This window comes from Acomys russatus, chromosome 2 (assembly GCF_903995435.1).
Source record: "Acomys russatus chromosome 2, mAcoRus1.1, whole genome shotgun sequence".
Classification (NCBI taxonomy): Eukaryota; Metazoa; Chordata; class Mammalia; order Rodentia; family Muridae; genus Acomys; species Acomys russatus.
In genome coordinates, this window is record NC_067138.1 from 71,873,229 (window position 1) to 71,888,446 (window position 15,218).

Below are 15,218 nucleotides of genomic sequence, written 5' to 3' on the forward strand. Positions count from 1 at the left end.
CTTATTCATGATTCATGGCTGTTCACTCAATGCCAGTGACCCAGTGACCCTTTGTGTGGCCCTCAGATCTAGTCCCTGGGGAAAGATCAACTCTTAGGAACAAAGTGAGGCTCACGGAATTGCCCGAGGATAAAGTTGCATTGTGTATCTGCTTCTGTGTTGAGTCACCTACTTAGGTGACTAGGATAGCCTGAGATGATAAGACTGGTGATCCAGGGAAGCACAATCCTAGAACTGCAAACCTGGAGAGGACTTTAATGGTCTGGAGTGCAATGCACTTATCTTAAAAGTATAGACATTGATGCCATGAAGAAAAAGGGCCACCAGCTTCAGCTCTCACTGTGAATTCACAGATTGTATACCAACTGCAGAAAGGCTGTGAGGTAACTAGAAAAGTGTCTGCTCCTAGCTAAACATGGCAGATCAGAAATACCAATAGTCCTGTAATTTGTTTTCTATACCTTCTAAAATGGGAATCAAGAATAAGGAATGAAACTACAAAAGTGAAGGGAAGGGAGGAGGAGATGGAAGCTGGTAGATCTTATGGACCTTGCTGTAGCAGAGCAAGTAACTCCTGCAGGAGCAGAGCAGAGAACTAAGGGGTGATGGGAGTGCACAGAGCCACCAGAGGCTGGCTGACCCTCACAGAAGAATCCAGCAAGTTCCGGGTGCATGTGTATAGCAGCAGAACTGCCTTTACAGGTAGGTTAGAAGCTTTGCATGAGAAATAGCTTGATCCCCCATTCTTCTCATCCCCTCCAAGGACAGATGCAGGGGTAAGGTTCATTATAAAGCATCTGGGTTAGAGTGGAGGCTCTGGACTCACATCTACCAGGATCAGCTGGTGAGGAGGTCGAGGTGCTACCCTGGAAGCGTAAGATCAACTGGAGCCCGTACACAGTAAGAGTCCAAGTTCTATGGGGTGCCCCCCACAAATTGCCAAAAACACAGCTGATCTCTACCTTCAGCCCCAGCATTGACAAACCCTTATGTGCAGCTGAACTTCCAATCAGCTTCTTCGGTTTTGGCTCAAGTATGAAAGGATAAGCCAGGACCATGAGACATTGGGAAGAAGTTTCTAGCATGAAGAAGGGAGACGAGACTGGATCAAACCACACTAAACCAAACCACACCACATCAAATTACAGCAACACAAGTAATGAAATTTGGAGGAAACACAATGCAAGCTGCAGACTACAATAACAGTGACATGCATTTCTCGGCTAAAGCGAATCTGCTACACAGAACATAAGCGAGATGCTGGGAAAAAGCTGAGTATGAAAGCAAGTATGCTAGTTTAGACATACAGAAAAGTTCATGGGGGAGAGAGCATAGGTAATATTAATGATAGATGTAGCTGAATTAACAAGTGGCATTGCAAAGACATGGTGAGATACATTATAGTCAGATGGTGACACAGAAGGTGCTGTTGGTGTTTTCGCAATGAAACATTAAATGACCATGAACTCAACCCCTAAAATGTCAAGTCTTACAAAAAGCTGCTGTTGATCTTGGCTGCCTGTCAGATAACTTGGGTCTGGTTAAAGTGAGAAGGGCAAGAGTGCCTGACTCACAAGGTCTGGTACTACATCAAGTCCCTACTTGATTTTTGTTTTTTTTGTTTTGTTTTGTTTTGTTTTTTGTTTTTTGGTTTTTTTTTTTTAAGTCCCTAGTTGTATTGTAGTGAAGAAACAGCATCAGGTAATTCTTTCTCACTTTGATGACTACACAGTGAAGTGTGAGTTATAGATACCTTGACTGTACCGTCCACAGATTCATAGACCAGGAGGTAACCAGTAACTGATGCCCGGGGAGGTCTCCAGGTAAGGAGGGCAGTTTCCGACTGAACCTCAGTAGCAGTGAGTTCTCTTGGGGAATCGAGGTCTGCAGAAGACAGTAGGTAGCAAGCCAGTCAGCAGAGTAGAGCAGAAAGCAAGAAGAGGTCCTTTCCCTCACATTAACCATGACCTTGGACGAGAATCCATCTGACCGTAGATGAGGAAGTTGAACCAACAATCCCCTAACAGTGTTTATATGAGTCTTGGCACCCAAGTTTCCTTAAGCCAGCACATTCCTGGGTGGTCTCAGTTGGAAGACAGAGCTGTGAGGATCATTATTGACCCATTGTTTCTCACTGAGAGGCCTGAGGAGTGCTAATATTGGTCCTCATTCCAACAGGAGGGACAACCCTTTACTTCCCCAAATATTAAACTTTGTAAGAAGATCTTAATGCATAAAGCCCCAATGAACATCTAAGAAAACTAGCCTAAAAATCCTTAAAAACTATTTCCCTGCCTGGAGCATGGATCATTAAATGCTGGGTTGAGGGCCAGGAGAGACTGTTTTTCCACTTTAAAAAACCTTCCTTTAAATATCCTTTTCTCATTCATTGGGTCATTTCAGTTCAAGGGGAAATGGTATGCTTCTTTGGGTCTTGATGGTGAACTTAACACATACTGATGTCATTACATGGCAAGGGCATGACTTAAGGAGGACGAGTTGGGGAGGGGATGTGGGTGGCTGGGAGTGGGGGCAGTTCACAAAGGAGGACTTCCACTCTGGGTGCCTTGGTACCTGTGGTGAACTTGGTAGTGATGGCAGAGCTCTTCTGGTGTCCTTTCTCTGCGAAAATCCTCAGTGTGTACTCTGTAGCAGGTTCCAGGTCATGGAGCTCATACTCCACTGTGTTCCCAGACACAGTGCGTGTAACTTCTGGCACTAAATATGAAACACACATGTGTGGCAGTTACCTCTTGGCAAATAGTACACACACCTCCTTCTAAGACAGAACCTTTCCGTGACCCCACAGTAGAGCAGGGTTGAATTCTGAGATGACACACACTCTTTTCTCTCTCTTGAGCCCTCACATGGTAAAAGAGGGATCCTACAGAGACTGGATTTTTTTTTCGGGCAATAGCCCGAAGAGATGGAGAGATGTTCCCCAGGCAGCGTGGTAAACTACAGGAGACTCACAGGTAACATCTCCGAGCCTTGGGCTACTCAGGCTCAATTTTAGTTTGTGTCACTTTCAGTTACCCTCTTTTTCCTTTGTGCACAGCTCCTCTTACAAATACCAAATGCTGCCAAGTCAAGGATCACTGAATCCTCCAGGATGAGGGGTGACGATAATAGACACCCCAAACCTTAACAATGGCTTTCAGGCTTATAAGAGCCTTTGTGTCCAATGGGGGAGAATTATATTTCCTTGGCAAAAATATTCATTTTGTAATTCTAGGTGACTCCATGCTGCCTTGTTAAGATTGGGGTTTCCCAGGCATGGCACTTTACATGTTACAACTGGGGGAGCCCCTGGCAAACTGCACAAGTAGCCATTTTGCCTCATTCTGAGCAAGCCCTGCTCTCCCTCTGCAGGTTTTTGATTAGTCCTGATCTAAAGTTTCCATGATTCTCACGAACCATACACTTGTGTTTTGTGGAGGCAACACCACCATCCTTGTCTCAGAAGAATATTCCCTCACAGAGAACAACAAAGTGGATGACCGGAACTGCCCCCTCCTGCCCCACTTTTGCTCCATTCTCACAGAACTTTTTCAGGGCGTTGCCAGAGCTAAATCAAGATTTTCAGAGTCCCCAGTCATGGGTTTTGGTGTCATGTAATATTTGTTGTCAGTGAAAGCCAAGTAGTCCTGGGACAAAATATAAAACGTAGGAAACAAAATAACAGAATCTTTTCTGGACTAGCCCATCATACATATATGAATAGGTTTATCATTGAAAAGGGCGTTTTCCTCTCCTGTATTTGCATTTGATTTACTTCCTGGTGGCTATGTTTGCCTGATGGTCTCAGCAAAAGTTTAATTTGCCCAATGGGTTAGTTGGTACAGATGGGTAGCAAACAGAAGGGAAAATCAGATTTTTTTTCAATCAAATGTGCTTCCATTAGGCCCCCAATGGCTTCTGAGGAGGCTGGGCACTCCAGGACCTCCCAATGCCATTTGGTTAATTAAGAGTTGGGATTCTGGAAACCTTTTTTTTTGTAAAGGTTTGTAAAGGAGCCTGTTCCTTCCTGATGCGCTTCAAATGTGAAATGTGCCCGTAGGTTCTTGTGTTTGAAAATGCGGTTCCCATTTGGGCTTCTTGTTTGGGAAGGTTGCCTGTACCTTGAGGAGGTGGAGGCTGCTGAAGAAAGTGAGCCACTGGAGCCTTAAGGCTTTGTTGCTTGCTCCATTTCCTGCTTCCTAACTGTGGGGTGCAGTGTGACCGGCAGCTTCCTGTTTCCACTGCCAGGAATTTCTTGCTATGCGGGGAATTAACTTCTTGAATTAGAAGCCAGAGTAAACCCTTTCCCCCTTAAATTGGTTGTCAGATGTTCTGTCAGAGCAGAGACAAAAGCAACTTAGTCTAGAGTCTAGCAGGAGAGGAGGCATGGGTCAGCAGAACGTGCAGAAGCTCCAGATGCACCTGATGTTCTTCTTCTCCCTTGAATGGCTTTCCCAACCCTCTTGAGGATGTGTGGAGAGATGCAAAGGCATCACTAGCTTTCCCTGGGTACTGCTGACTTTTGTCTCTGTGTGGCACACTGAAGGGGGAATAGGAGGAGTCTGCAGCAAGATAAACTCTCACCAGAGTGTAGAGAATGTGGGGCAGTATCTTACCTCTCTCCCCTGTGTAGGAGATGACATAACTATCCACAGTGGCAATGGCTGGCTGCCACATGGCCAGGGCTTCTGAGTCTGTGATGTTGGACATCAGAAGGCCAGATGGACCATCCAGAGCTAGAATAAAATATGGGAAAAGGGTTCATCATGCTGGAGGATAACATCAGAGGACACCTGCTTGCACGGGTACACAGAGTCTGGAATGTGGAACAGGCACAGCTCCCTTCCTTGCTGTTGTGTTAGTTTTGGTCTCTATTTCCTCACCTGTAAAATGGGCACAATAGTACGTACTGTCTGGCTCTTTCTTCAGTGTGACTTTGGCTTACACTTGATGGTATGGGTAGGTGGGTCCTAAACAGTGCTGAAGGTATGACAGGGGTTACCATCATGACTCACGTCTCTTTCTCCATAAAAGGAAACATATATAAGCATAAATAAGCATATATACAGGAGACTTGTACGGTCACTACTGTCTGAGGCTTTTCTGGGCTTTAGGTGACATCTATATTTAGAGTAATAATCTGGAGGTCTCTGGACTCAGATTCTATTGTGGCTTATTCGCCTGTGCCTCGCTGTCCTGGGAATGGCCACTTCAATGGTTTCAGTTGTCAGTGTGGCTACTGTGAGGAAGGACTACAGCATGCATGTAAAGCATGGTAGGGAAGCTCTCAGGATTTCAGTCCTTAGGGATAGGCCTGCAAGGTTTTTATCCTGTAACTCTAGTACTTGGAGGATGAGGAAGGAGGATCATGAGTTGATGGCTAACCAGGGCTCTAGGTAAGAGTGTCTCAAAAGCCAACTACAACAAAAGAAGCTATTTTGGAAGTTGGAGTAATTTTTTTAATGCTTATTTTTAAAATTATGTGTCTGCGTGGGGCATGTGCATGTGAGTACGGGTGCTCAAGTATGGATTTTCTTGGACTCAAATTTGAGGCCTCTGCAAGGGCAGTGAACGCTCATAAAATATGAGCCACTGCTTTGGCCTCTAGGGGTTATTTTCAAATGACCTGTACTGACAAAGGATAGTCTAGGGGTCTTGATCTCTGACCTCTTTTAAGGGGGCATATTCCTTGCTCAGAGTTGCTTCCTTGACAGTTGACCTGAGGGTGTCATCTCTCTCTTACTTTTCATACCAACCACTCAATTAATACCAACCTAGGAAATAAAGGCAGCCATCACTATCAGCACAGCTCACAGACAGGCACCTGAGTCTCAGAGAACTGACTTAAGAGGCAGGGGGTGTCAGGGAGTCTGCATAACCCCCTCCAACGTATGTCCTTGCTTCGTCATGCATGTACAGACCCTCCCTTAAGTGGTGGTGACAAAGAGGCCTTGGGAGGAGGCACACCCAGCTTTTGTGTGTGCCGCTGTGGAGAATCAAGAATGCAAGATTTCTTAGGGAAAACAGAAGCCGGAGTGGAGAGCAGGCAGGACCTCAAGTCCAGACGGGATGTTTTAATTGTATTCTATCAACTCTTGTAGGAGTTAGTATATTTTTTGAAAAATTTCTGGGAGGCCTATTCTTTGGGTCACTGAATGGACTGGGTTGGACAATTTGCCATATGTCAAAGGATAAATTGTTTACAGACAGAGGCTTTTGAAGAGAAATTTTCCACTTCATTCTTCCACAATAAAAGCCATTGTTCTTAAATTAGATCTCAATAAGAAAATAACCTCCTTTTAAAATGGCTGATATAGGGGAGGAGGTCTCCCTCGGTCACGGACATAGGGGAGGGGAGAAAGGGAGAAATGGGAGGGAGGGAAGAATGGGAGGAAACAGAGGAAGGGCTAACAATCGAGATGTAATATGAATAAATTAATTAAAAAAGATAAAAAAAGTGAGCCATACTCAAAAATAAATGTGTAAAATTAAAAATTTCTTTTCACAGTTTTGAAATAAAAAAATAAATAAAATGGCTGATAGGGCTAGCCTGAGTGACCTGCTCGCTTCCACATTCTAGCCATGCTGCTTTAAAATCTCCTCACATCTCAGGTGCCTCTTCTACAAGCTGGGGATGAAAACAGCAGTGAGGATGCCATACAAAGGGTTTGTCAACAGTGCCTTGAATGCACCAAGTGCCAATCAGAGAACAGCAATGTCACAACTGACACCATCCCGTATCTGAGGAAACACATGTTCTCGGGGTGCCCACATTGCTTCCAGGCAACAGAGGGGAAGGAATGATTTGACAGGTGAAGTAGCACTGATGAGGGAAACAGAATTGTGCCCAGATTTACAGAGAAGTTAATCGGACCCTAGAGAAGTTCATTGACAGCTCATGTGACTAACACATGGAAATTTTAAGGTTTCAACTCAACTCAATATGATCTCTGCATTTTACTGTCTTCCACAGTAAATGGAGGCCAGTGGACATCTAGAATGTCTCTGGGGGGCAACCCAGCTTATTAGAGGCCAAGGATGAGGCAGAGGGAGGTTCTGGGTGCTCCAGTTCCTGCTCACTTCCCACTGGGACTCCAGGAGCAAGACTTTTGCAATTCTCAGTTAGGGGTCATTATGCTGAGAGCAAGAATGAAATACCAATCACTACACACACCTGTAGTCAGGGACCCCGAGACAGGATCACTCTCTTCGAAGCCCTTCATGGCAATAACGCTGACATGGTACTCCACCCCAGGGATGAGCTTCACCAGCCGGGTCTCAGTATCAGTTCCATCCACCATCACCATAGAGGGAGCATCTGGAGATTAGCAAAAGCAAGATCAGGAATGGGAACCCTCTTTCAAACTTATGCACCATGGCCTTCAAAATGAGTGTATCCAACTTGGAAATGAAATTCTATCTTTATTTAATTTCATTTTCTTGAGCTCCTCTCCTTTTCTTATACCCTCTGGCATGAAGGAAAAGACCTTACTTTTTGTATAATGCTTTTTTTTCCATTGGTGCATATGCCAAAATCCCAGTCAGGAAAGGAAAAAATCATGAAGTCACAACATACTAAAAATGGCAAGTTTCCTTTCGGGAAGGAGTTGGCATGTTGCACAAATTTTATTTTCTTTAATTCTTTTTCCTCCACAAACTATTGGAAGCTCACAACATAGCATGTATCTGAACTACTTAACTCATTGAGTTTATATAGGATGCTACAGACCGCCCCCCTTACTCAGAGATATTCCAATCATGACAACAAGATGGTTCCAGTTAAATTTGTGCTCCTAAATTTATTAGGAGGTCTGGAATTTATATTTCTTAGACTTTCAGGACTGGTGAAGAGTTTGCAAGCAAGCTGGTCAAATTCCCAGTGGAGATGCTACAGTGTCGCTATTACCAACCAGCCTGTCTTGACAAACCTCCAACAGGAGGCAGCTCACTGCCTGCTAGGCTGTGTTTGGACTATACATCCCTGAGGTCTTCATTAAAGTCAGTGTTCTGAGTTCTAACTTTGCTAAGTCTCGACTCTCCATTGTGTGGCAAGACAGGCAGATGTGTCCCCCAAGGGCAAAGCCTCACACATATCTCAGACTAGCTTTTCAGATGACTGTGATCAAAGGGACAGGGATTGTCTATATAAATTCCTTTGTACTTGTGTTCAAACAATACTAGGGGCCCATTTCCTAGGAGAATTTCTTACAATTGAAGGCCAGAAAGGGTGTTCATAAAATGATCATTCCCAAGATAGTTTCTTCCAAAGTATCTTTCCAAAGGATGTCTTTCTAGATGGTCTAAGAGGAAACTGGTTTTCATTAGCTGTGTTTGGAGGGGAGTGTGAGAAGATCAATGGGCATCTCATTCGCTATTTAACCACTATCTTGCATGCCCCTCCCACCCTCTTTCATCTCCAGGTCCCCTACCTCCTGTCATAGGCACATAGGTAATCCGGAAACTCTCCACTTGAGCAGTGGGTGCCTTCCAGCTGACCGTGGCTGCATTTTCAGTGATGTCTGAGAACGTGATTTCCTTCGGGGAACCCATGGCTGTTAAGGAGAAAACAAAATAGAAACTCTGAAGCTTTGCTGATGCTGTTCACCAGTAGTTTCTCCTGGATTCCTTAACCAGGAGCACTTAGCATCTGCTGATGTCTGAACCAAGCCCTGGGAACAGAGAATGCATGACACAAGGTTACATTATGACACGAAAGAAAATTCACAGCAGATACAGTAACTATGTGGACCAGGAGTGACTCTGGGTTTCACAGTCATTCGGCTTCACCTGAGATGGATGTTAGCATGTTGGCTGGCACCCACTGAGGAGAGGAGAGGAGAGGAGAGGAGAGGAGAGTGCCTTTAGAGATCCAAACAACTTTCCATGATTTCATTTTTAGCATTTTTTTCTGGATCTTTGTTTCTGTTGCTTTTTAATGCTAAGTCTTAAAAGCATATAGTTCTTCCCAAATTCTAAGGCTTTTTCCTCACAAAGAAGTTCCCGAAATAAAAATTCAGTTGTAGTCACGATACAGAGGACCAAAGCAAGCACCCTTCTCTAACCAACATTCTCCCGATGGGATCTTTCTGGATCACGATTGGGCAGCTAAGCCAAGACCAGGCTGGCTCTCTTAGAAACTAATCTTGACATGCCAGTCCTTTATCTTCAAGGAAATTCGAAGCCAAGAAGCAAGGTGAGGTCATCACTAAATGTAGACTACTAGACACTGGGTCTACCTGTGGGAAGCCCATGAGCAGAAGATATTTCTCCTGCCTTCATTTCTCCTCCCCCTATCTGGTTCCATTGGCTTCTCTCTGTGTATTTTTTGGCATAGGATTCTGCCTGCTTCATCTGACCATGCTAACTCAGGAAACAGTTTCCAGGCTCTAGGGAGCCTGCTGCCTAACTTCTTCCCTGCTTCTGCCCTTGTTGATCCCTAAGAAACAGGGAAATTTTTGTCTTTTTCTCTCATTTAAGTCATCTCCTCCTACAGATTTCTTCTGTAATCTAGGAAGGACCCCAAATCTCTGTGTCTCCGCCATATTTTATTACCCCTGTCCATGGCAAATCTTTTCTTTTTTAAAACCACAGAGTCTCAGAAACCTACAAGATCTTAATTGTTTAGATACCTCTAAGAGGCTGGGCAACCTGGGGCAAGTCTGTTCCTTGCAATGAGTTTCAGTTGCTACATCCCTCCAATGGTGAAAGTGGTACCCACAGGAATGTTCTGAGGATTAGTGGAAATAATGGATGTGAAACTCTTAGCATAGCCCCTGGCATGCAGAGGCTTTACTAGATGTAACTGTCCTCTCTGTTTTCTCTTTCATGTGACTTTTTCCTCCACAAGCTACCCTGAACCTTAAGGTACCCTTCAGGAAAGATCTAGATTAGTCTAGCTGAGAGCATACCCCACTGATGTGCATAAGCTCTGGCTTGGAAGATTTTCCTCTGCTTATTCAATCCACTGACTTGTTCTAACTGGAAACCTTGCTGTTTGATGTAGGTTATGCCACATTTGACTTATAAAGACAAAGCTTTCTTCTCTAGATTCCTCTAGTTTTCTCATCTAGAAAACAGCAAAAATCTCTACATCGTCTTACGCTGTAAGGATTAGTTGCCTCATCCATTGCATTCTCTAGGGAATTTGTTTGGTAAAAGAGGCAGTAGGAAGGCCACCAGGCATTGCATGTAGTGATGTCACAATAGTGGGTGGGGTTCCAGGAGCAGTGGGCATGATCATTTTATATCAAAGAGCTTAAGAACTTCCTAGGTGTTTGTTACTTTACTGGGCAACTTTCTGCTGTGAGTGGGGTCATCAAGTCCTGAGCCCCATGACAGGTAGATAAGTACAGAACAATGAAATCACATCCACAAAGCTGGGGAGAGGCTGGGGATACGGCCTAACAGAACTCTAACTGCACAAATATGAGGGTCTGAGTTGAGATGTCCAGTACCCCCACACAAGCTGGATAGACACAGTGACCCACCTATAACCCCAGTTCTCAGAAAGCAGAGGAAAGCCATCTCCTTCCCTTCTCTGAGTTTTAGGTGCTCAGACCCGCTGACTTGGCAAGCTCTGGGTGTTAGTGAGAGGTCTCATCTTAGTACGTAAGGTGGAGGGTGATGGGGATTCCAAACACTGCCTCAAGAAGCATGAGAACGCATGCACCTGCACCTCTCAGACATCTGTGATGTCACACATGTGAACACACACACACACACACACACACACACACACACACTTTGGAGAGACCTAGGTAATGCTTTCTTTACAATTAGACTCAATTACAAGAAAGAGCTTCCAGGATCTAAGTACATGAACTTGATAGAAAATTCTCAATGGGCTCTGCTTGCTCTCCACATGAAACCTTACCTCTCAAAATTTTTGATGGATGCCTTTGGTTGCTGGCAATTGTCAACCACTTAAAAATGAGTTCCTTTTCTACAAATTTGTGTTGTCCACCTAAAATGCATTAGGTTTATGCTCAGATCTAGCCAATGGTCAGAATATTCTCCACAGTTGAGTGGAGAGTGTGATACGACTTTCTCACATACTCTGGTGCCTCACATTTGACCATGTCCCCTGGAGGGGGAGACCTGGTGGCACTCAGAGGAAGGACAGCAAGTAGCCAAGAAGAGACTTGATACCCTATGAGAATATATAGGGGGACGTAATCCCCCTCAGGAACAGTCATAGGGGAGGGGAATAATGGGAAAATGGGGGGGGGGAGGAATGGGAGGATACAAGGGATGGGATAAACATTGAGATGTAACAAGAATAAATTAATAAAAAAAAAAAAAAAAAAAAAAAAAAAAAAAAAAAAAAAAAAAAAAAAAGAACTCCAGAAAAAAAAAAAAAAAAAAAAAAAAGAGGCTAGCTGGTGGGTTTGTGGGTAAGAATGTTGGAGTTGAAATAATCATGGTAAGAGTTTCACCTTGGCTTTACCTCCTACAAACACCTTAGCACACTGGGGCTCAGTATTTATATCTCTCCCTTGGTCTGCCAGTGTACTGGACAATTAGCCAAAGTGCCTGGCTGTGTGTGGCATAAAGCATGTGCTTTCAGTTGGTGCCTTTCATCTGTATGCTTCTGGGAAAAAGCTGTGACTCTGAATCAAACATCCAACATGAATATCCTGTGTCATATGGAAGGGAGATTTGCTGAGCAGGTTTTTCTGCAAATGCGCTGGCCAGGCACTCATAAACAATGCAATTGGAACTCTGTGTATGGCTGCAAGTTCATCTTGATTGAAATGGGGCTGAGGAGTTTAAAGGAAGGCTGACAGGGAAGTGTAGGCAGGTTAGGGTGGACACTTTGTTCTGAGGGTGGGAAAACAGGTGTCAATTACACTTTCGGCCTTATGACTGGGACTGGGAGAGAGCTCCAGGAACATGTGTGTTTTGATAGAGACCAGGACTGACCAAGGAAATACTTTTGGGTCCTTACTCTGAGCACCTTCGGTGGGCTGCAAGGGTCTCGGGAAGAGAAAGGCAGTCATGGTTCTCTGTTATTGGGGTTGCTTGCTTATTTTGGAGGGACCTTCAAGATCATGCACAGAGGCCCAGCAGTGTTTATCTTCCTAGAGGAGTAAGAAGCTTCTCTCTGTGGAGGGCTGACCACAGTGGGGAGGGGAAGTTACTAGATGTGCAGGACCGAGGAACAAGACAAATGACAACCTGTGTGTCCACAAATAGGACGACAATAGGAGGACTATGGGATCATCCAGGTCAAATCACAAGACAAGCACACACAGCGCAAAACACCACGGTGCTCAAAGAATTCAATGTATGTTGAATTTTGTCTACTTCTGGAGATATGAGAAAGTGGTAATATTTATTGCCTCTAGATAGAGCCACTGTGCAGCTACCCAGCTAGAGACTCCACTGTTACATTCTTGATAACGCTTGGGTTTTGCTGTCCATTAAAAATAAAATTTACCATTCACCAAGCATATCATCGCTGGCAGTGTTGTAATAGGCAAGGGAAGAGTTAAGCACTGACTAATCAGGTCGTGTTTAAATCTTACGCTGACCTTCGAGTTACATTTTGATTTCCAGATGAGGTTCTTGAGATTTGCTCAAGGCCACACAGCTGCTAAGTGGGAGAAACATGACTAGGTTCCAAGAGTTTGCCCAGAGATTGCTGGCTAGCCACTAGAGTGCACTGCCTTCCTTGCTATTCTGGGTACTCAAGGTGGAGAGCAGGTATCCAAAAAGAGATATCGCATAAGGAAGAATCACAGCAGACCAGTATCAGGAGGTAAGAGGTACAACCCTCCATTGAGGATGGGATCATAGTGGTTTCAGGGAAGATAAAGGAGGGGAGAGGGGATGAAAAAATAAAAGGGAAGCTTGAAGTGGGGACTGAAGGTGAAGTTATGCATGTACTTGCTGTGCTTAGATCACCTCTTCTGGCCTCTCCTGGTCCTGGAACATGGTTGTGCAAGCACACATGGACACACTAGTTACACATAGTGCACATACACATTTAAGACCCCATAAAGAGGAGCGTAAGAGAGGGTCTTCCCCCAAAAGCAGGATCTACCTTTTCTTTTGTTCTTCAAAAAGCAAATCAACTCATGATGATTCTTTTTTTTTTTTTTTTTTTTTTTTCTTTAGAACTACAGGGCTTCTAGAAAAAAAAATCAGCAAACCAAAATCTGCGATCAGAAGTACACTTTGAAGGGCAGTGTTTATAAACAAAGATTGTTTTCGGCCTCTGATCTGGAGCCATTCTGTGGCAGCACAGGGAGGAGGAGATCAAAGTCAGGGTGGGATACTCTGGAGGGCAGCTATGCTAAGCCCTGTGCCACCAATGCATAAAGAGTGTGTGTGGGGATACTATATGCAGAAGGAGCAGTGTTTTTCCTCTCAGAAAACTAATGCAGCGTCTTCATGTCTACAAATACTAGTCATGGTTTGTGTGGGTAGATTCTTGCAGCTTGTTACATCCTGTCTCGACACAATACCGTATCTGTCTTAGTGCTGAGAAGGTAGTTCAGTCTGTTTACTATATAAGCATGCTGGTCTGAGCACAATCCTGGCAGCCAGGCAAGAAAAAAAAAATGAACAAGGTGTCACACTTGTAATCTACATTAGGGGAGGCAGTGACAGGATTCCTTGTACTTTCTGGCCTGCCAGCCTAGCTGAACTGGTGAGCTGTGGGTCTTGGCTAGAGGTACTATATGAAAAAATAAGGCAGACAGGGGAGATGGCTCAGTGAGAAGTGTGAGGTCCAGGGTTGAAATCTCCTGCACCTACATAAGAAACCAGGCACTGCGGTCATGTGTATATAGCTCCAGTGGTGTGTGTGTGTGTGTGTGTGTGTGTGTGTGTGTGTGTGTGTGTGTGTAAATCTCCAGAGCTTCCTGGATGCAAGCCCAGCTCCAGGTCAATGAGAGACCTTGTCTCAATTGAACAAGGTAGAGAGTGATAGAGAAGGATACCCCAGTTTCTCCTCCGGCCTCTGTGCGTATTTAGACATGAACAATCGCATACTTAGACTTTTTCACATACCATACTACAGGTATATGATGGATACACATAATATGTCTCTGTCTCTGTCTCTCTCTGTGTCTGTCACAAACACACACACACACACACACACACACACACACACACACAAACATACACACCAGAGAGAGAGAGAGAGAGAGAGAGAGAGAGAGAGAGAGAGAGAGAGAGAGAGAGAGAAGATGGCTTCTGAGAATGACATCTAAGATTGACTCTCATGGCTCCCACATGCAAGTGAACACACGCATGCACACATACATGCACACCACAAATCATTTCCTATACCCCCATACAACAAACATGTCTTAACATAGAAAATAGGGAGTTGGGACTAATAGGCTCTGCATCTCAGGCATAACCAGTATATATATATATTTTTTTTCCATTCACTGGTTACCAATCATCTGATTTGCTTATTAAAATAATTTCAATAACTGTCAAAATAAGCTCATTTTAGCAACATGACCTTAGGGGCGGCACTTGAGCTTTCTGAGCCTCGGATTCTTGATGCATCAATGGAGGAGGCAGAGTTCCTCTGCTTATAGCTCATAATTTCTCCGTTTTTCTCCTTTCCCTGGGGCTTCCTCTTTCCTTCCTTTAGGTACTTAGAGGGAGCTCTTTCTATGGCATGCCATCTTGACTCTTCCCTCAGTTTTCTAAATACATCACCCGGCTGTCAGGCCTTTCTTCCTCTAAAGAGTCACATACGTTTTTTGACCATAATACAATATGTCTGGTTATCTTTTCCTCTCTCCCTGGTCTACTTTCCCCTCTAGAGGGCTCTTACATGTGGTAAAAGTTTCCCCTCATGTTCAGGATCTTCAGGAAGACTGTTCTGCTAGCCTTACTAGTTTCATCCTTGGTTTTTTAACCATGGCATTGATGGCTCATATGGGACATTTTGTAAGCATTAATTCTTGCAGGTCTTGGTGCCATGTCTCCATTGTCTCTCACCTAGTACAACTGGAAAATCTGACCAAAGGATAAGAGCTTGTGTTCCTGGGTACATACCATGAAATAGAAGGAAGAGTTTTTGATATTTATAATGTCCAATAGCTGTCAAATGAGGATGTATGACAGACATCATGACTAGTTCTCTCTCACAACGCCCTTTGTACATGCCAGGTCCCGTGCCATGGGTTTTACATGAATTAACTCATTGAATCCTCACCACCTTGCTGGTAACTTGCATCATACTCATTTTT

At 44.2% G+C, this 15,218-nt stretch overlaps 1 protein-coding gene across 3 annotated transcripts in view; it reads right to left on the bottom strand.

Annotated features, from left to right (window-relative positions):
* Positions 1-15,218, bottom strand: part of Tnc (tenascin C) — a 62,253-nt gene that overhangs the window by 8,536 nt on the left and 38,499 nt on the right. For all 3 annotated transcript variants that reach the window (XM_051163164.1, XM_051163157.1, XM_051163169.1), the window contains 5 exons: positions 8,430-8,552; positions 7,175-7,318; positions 4,617-4,736; positions 2,575-2,718; positions 1,754-1,884 (listed from right to left, as the gene is read on the bottom strand). In XM_051163164.1, the coding sequence (XP_051019121.1) occupies positions 1,754-1,884; positions 2,575-2,718; positions 4,617-4,736; positions 7,175-7,318; positions 8,430-8,552 (662 nt within the window). The remainder of the gene's footprint in view (positions 1-1,753; positions 1,885-2,574; positions 2,719-4,616; positions 4,737-7,174; positions 7,319-8,429; positions 8,553-15,218) is intronic.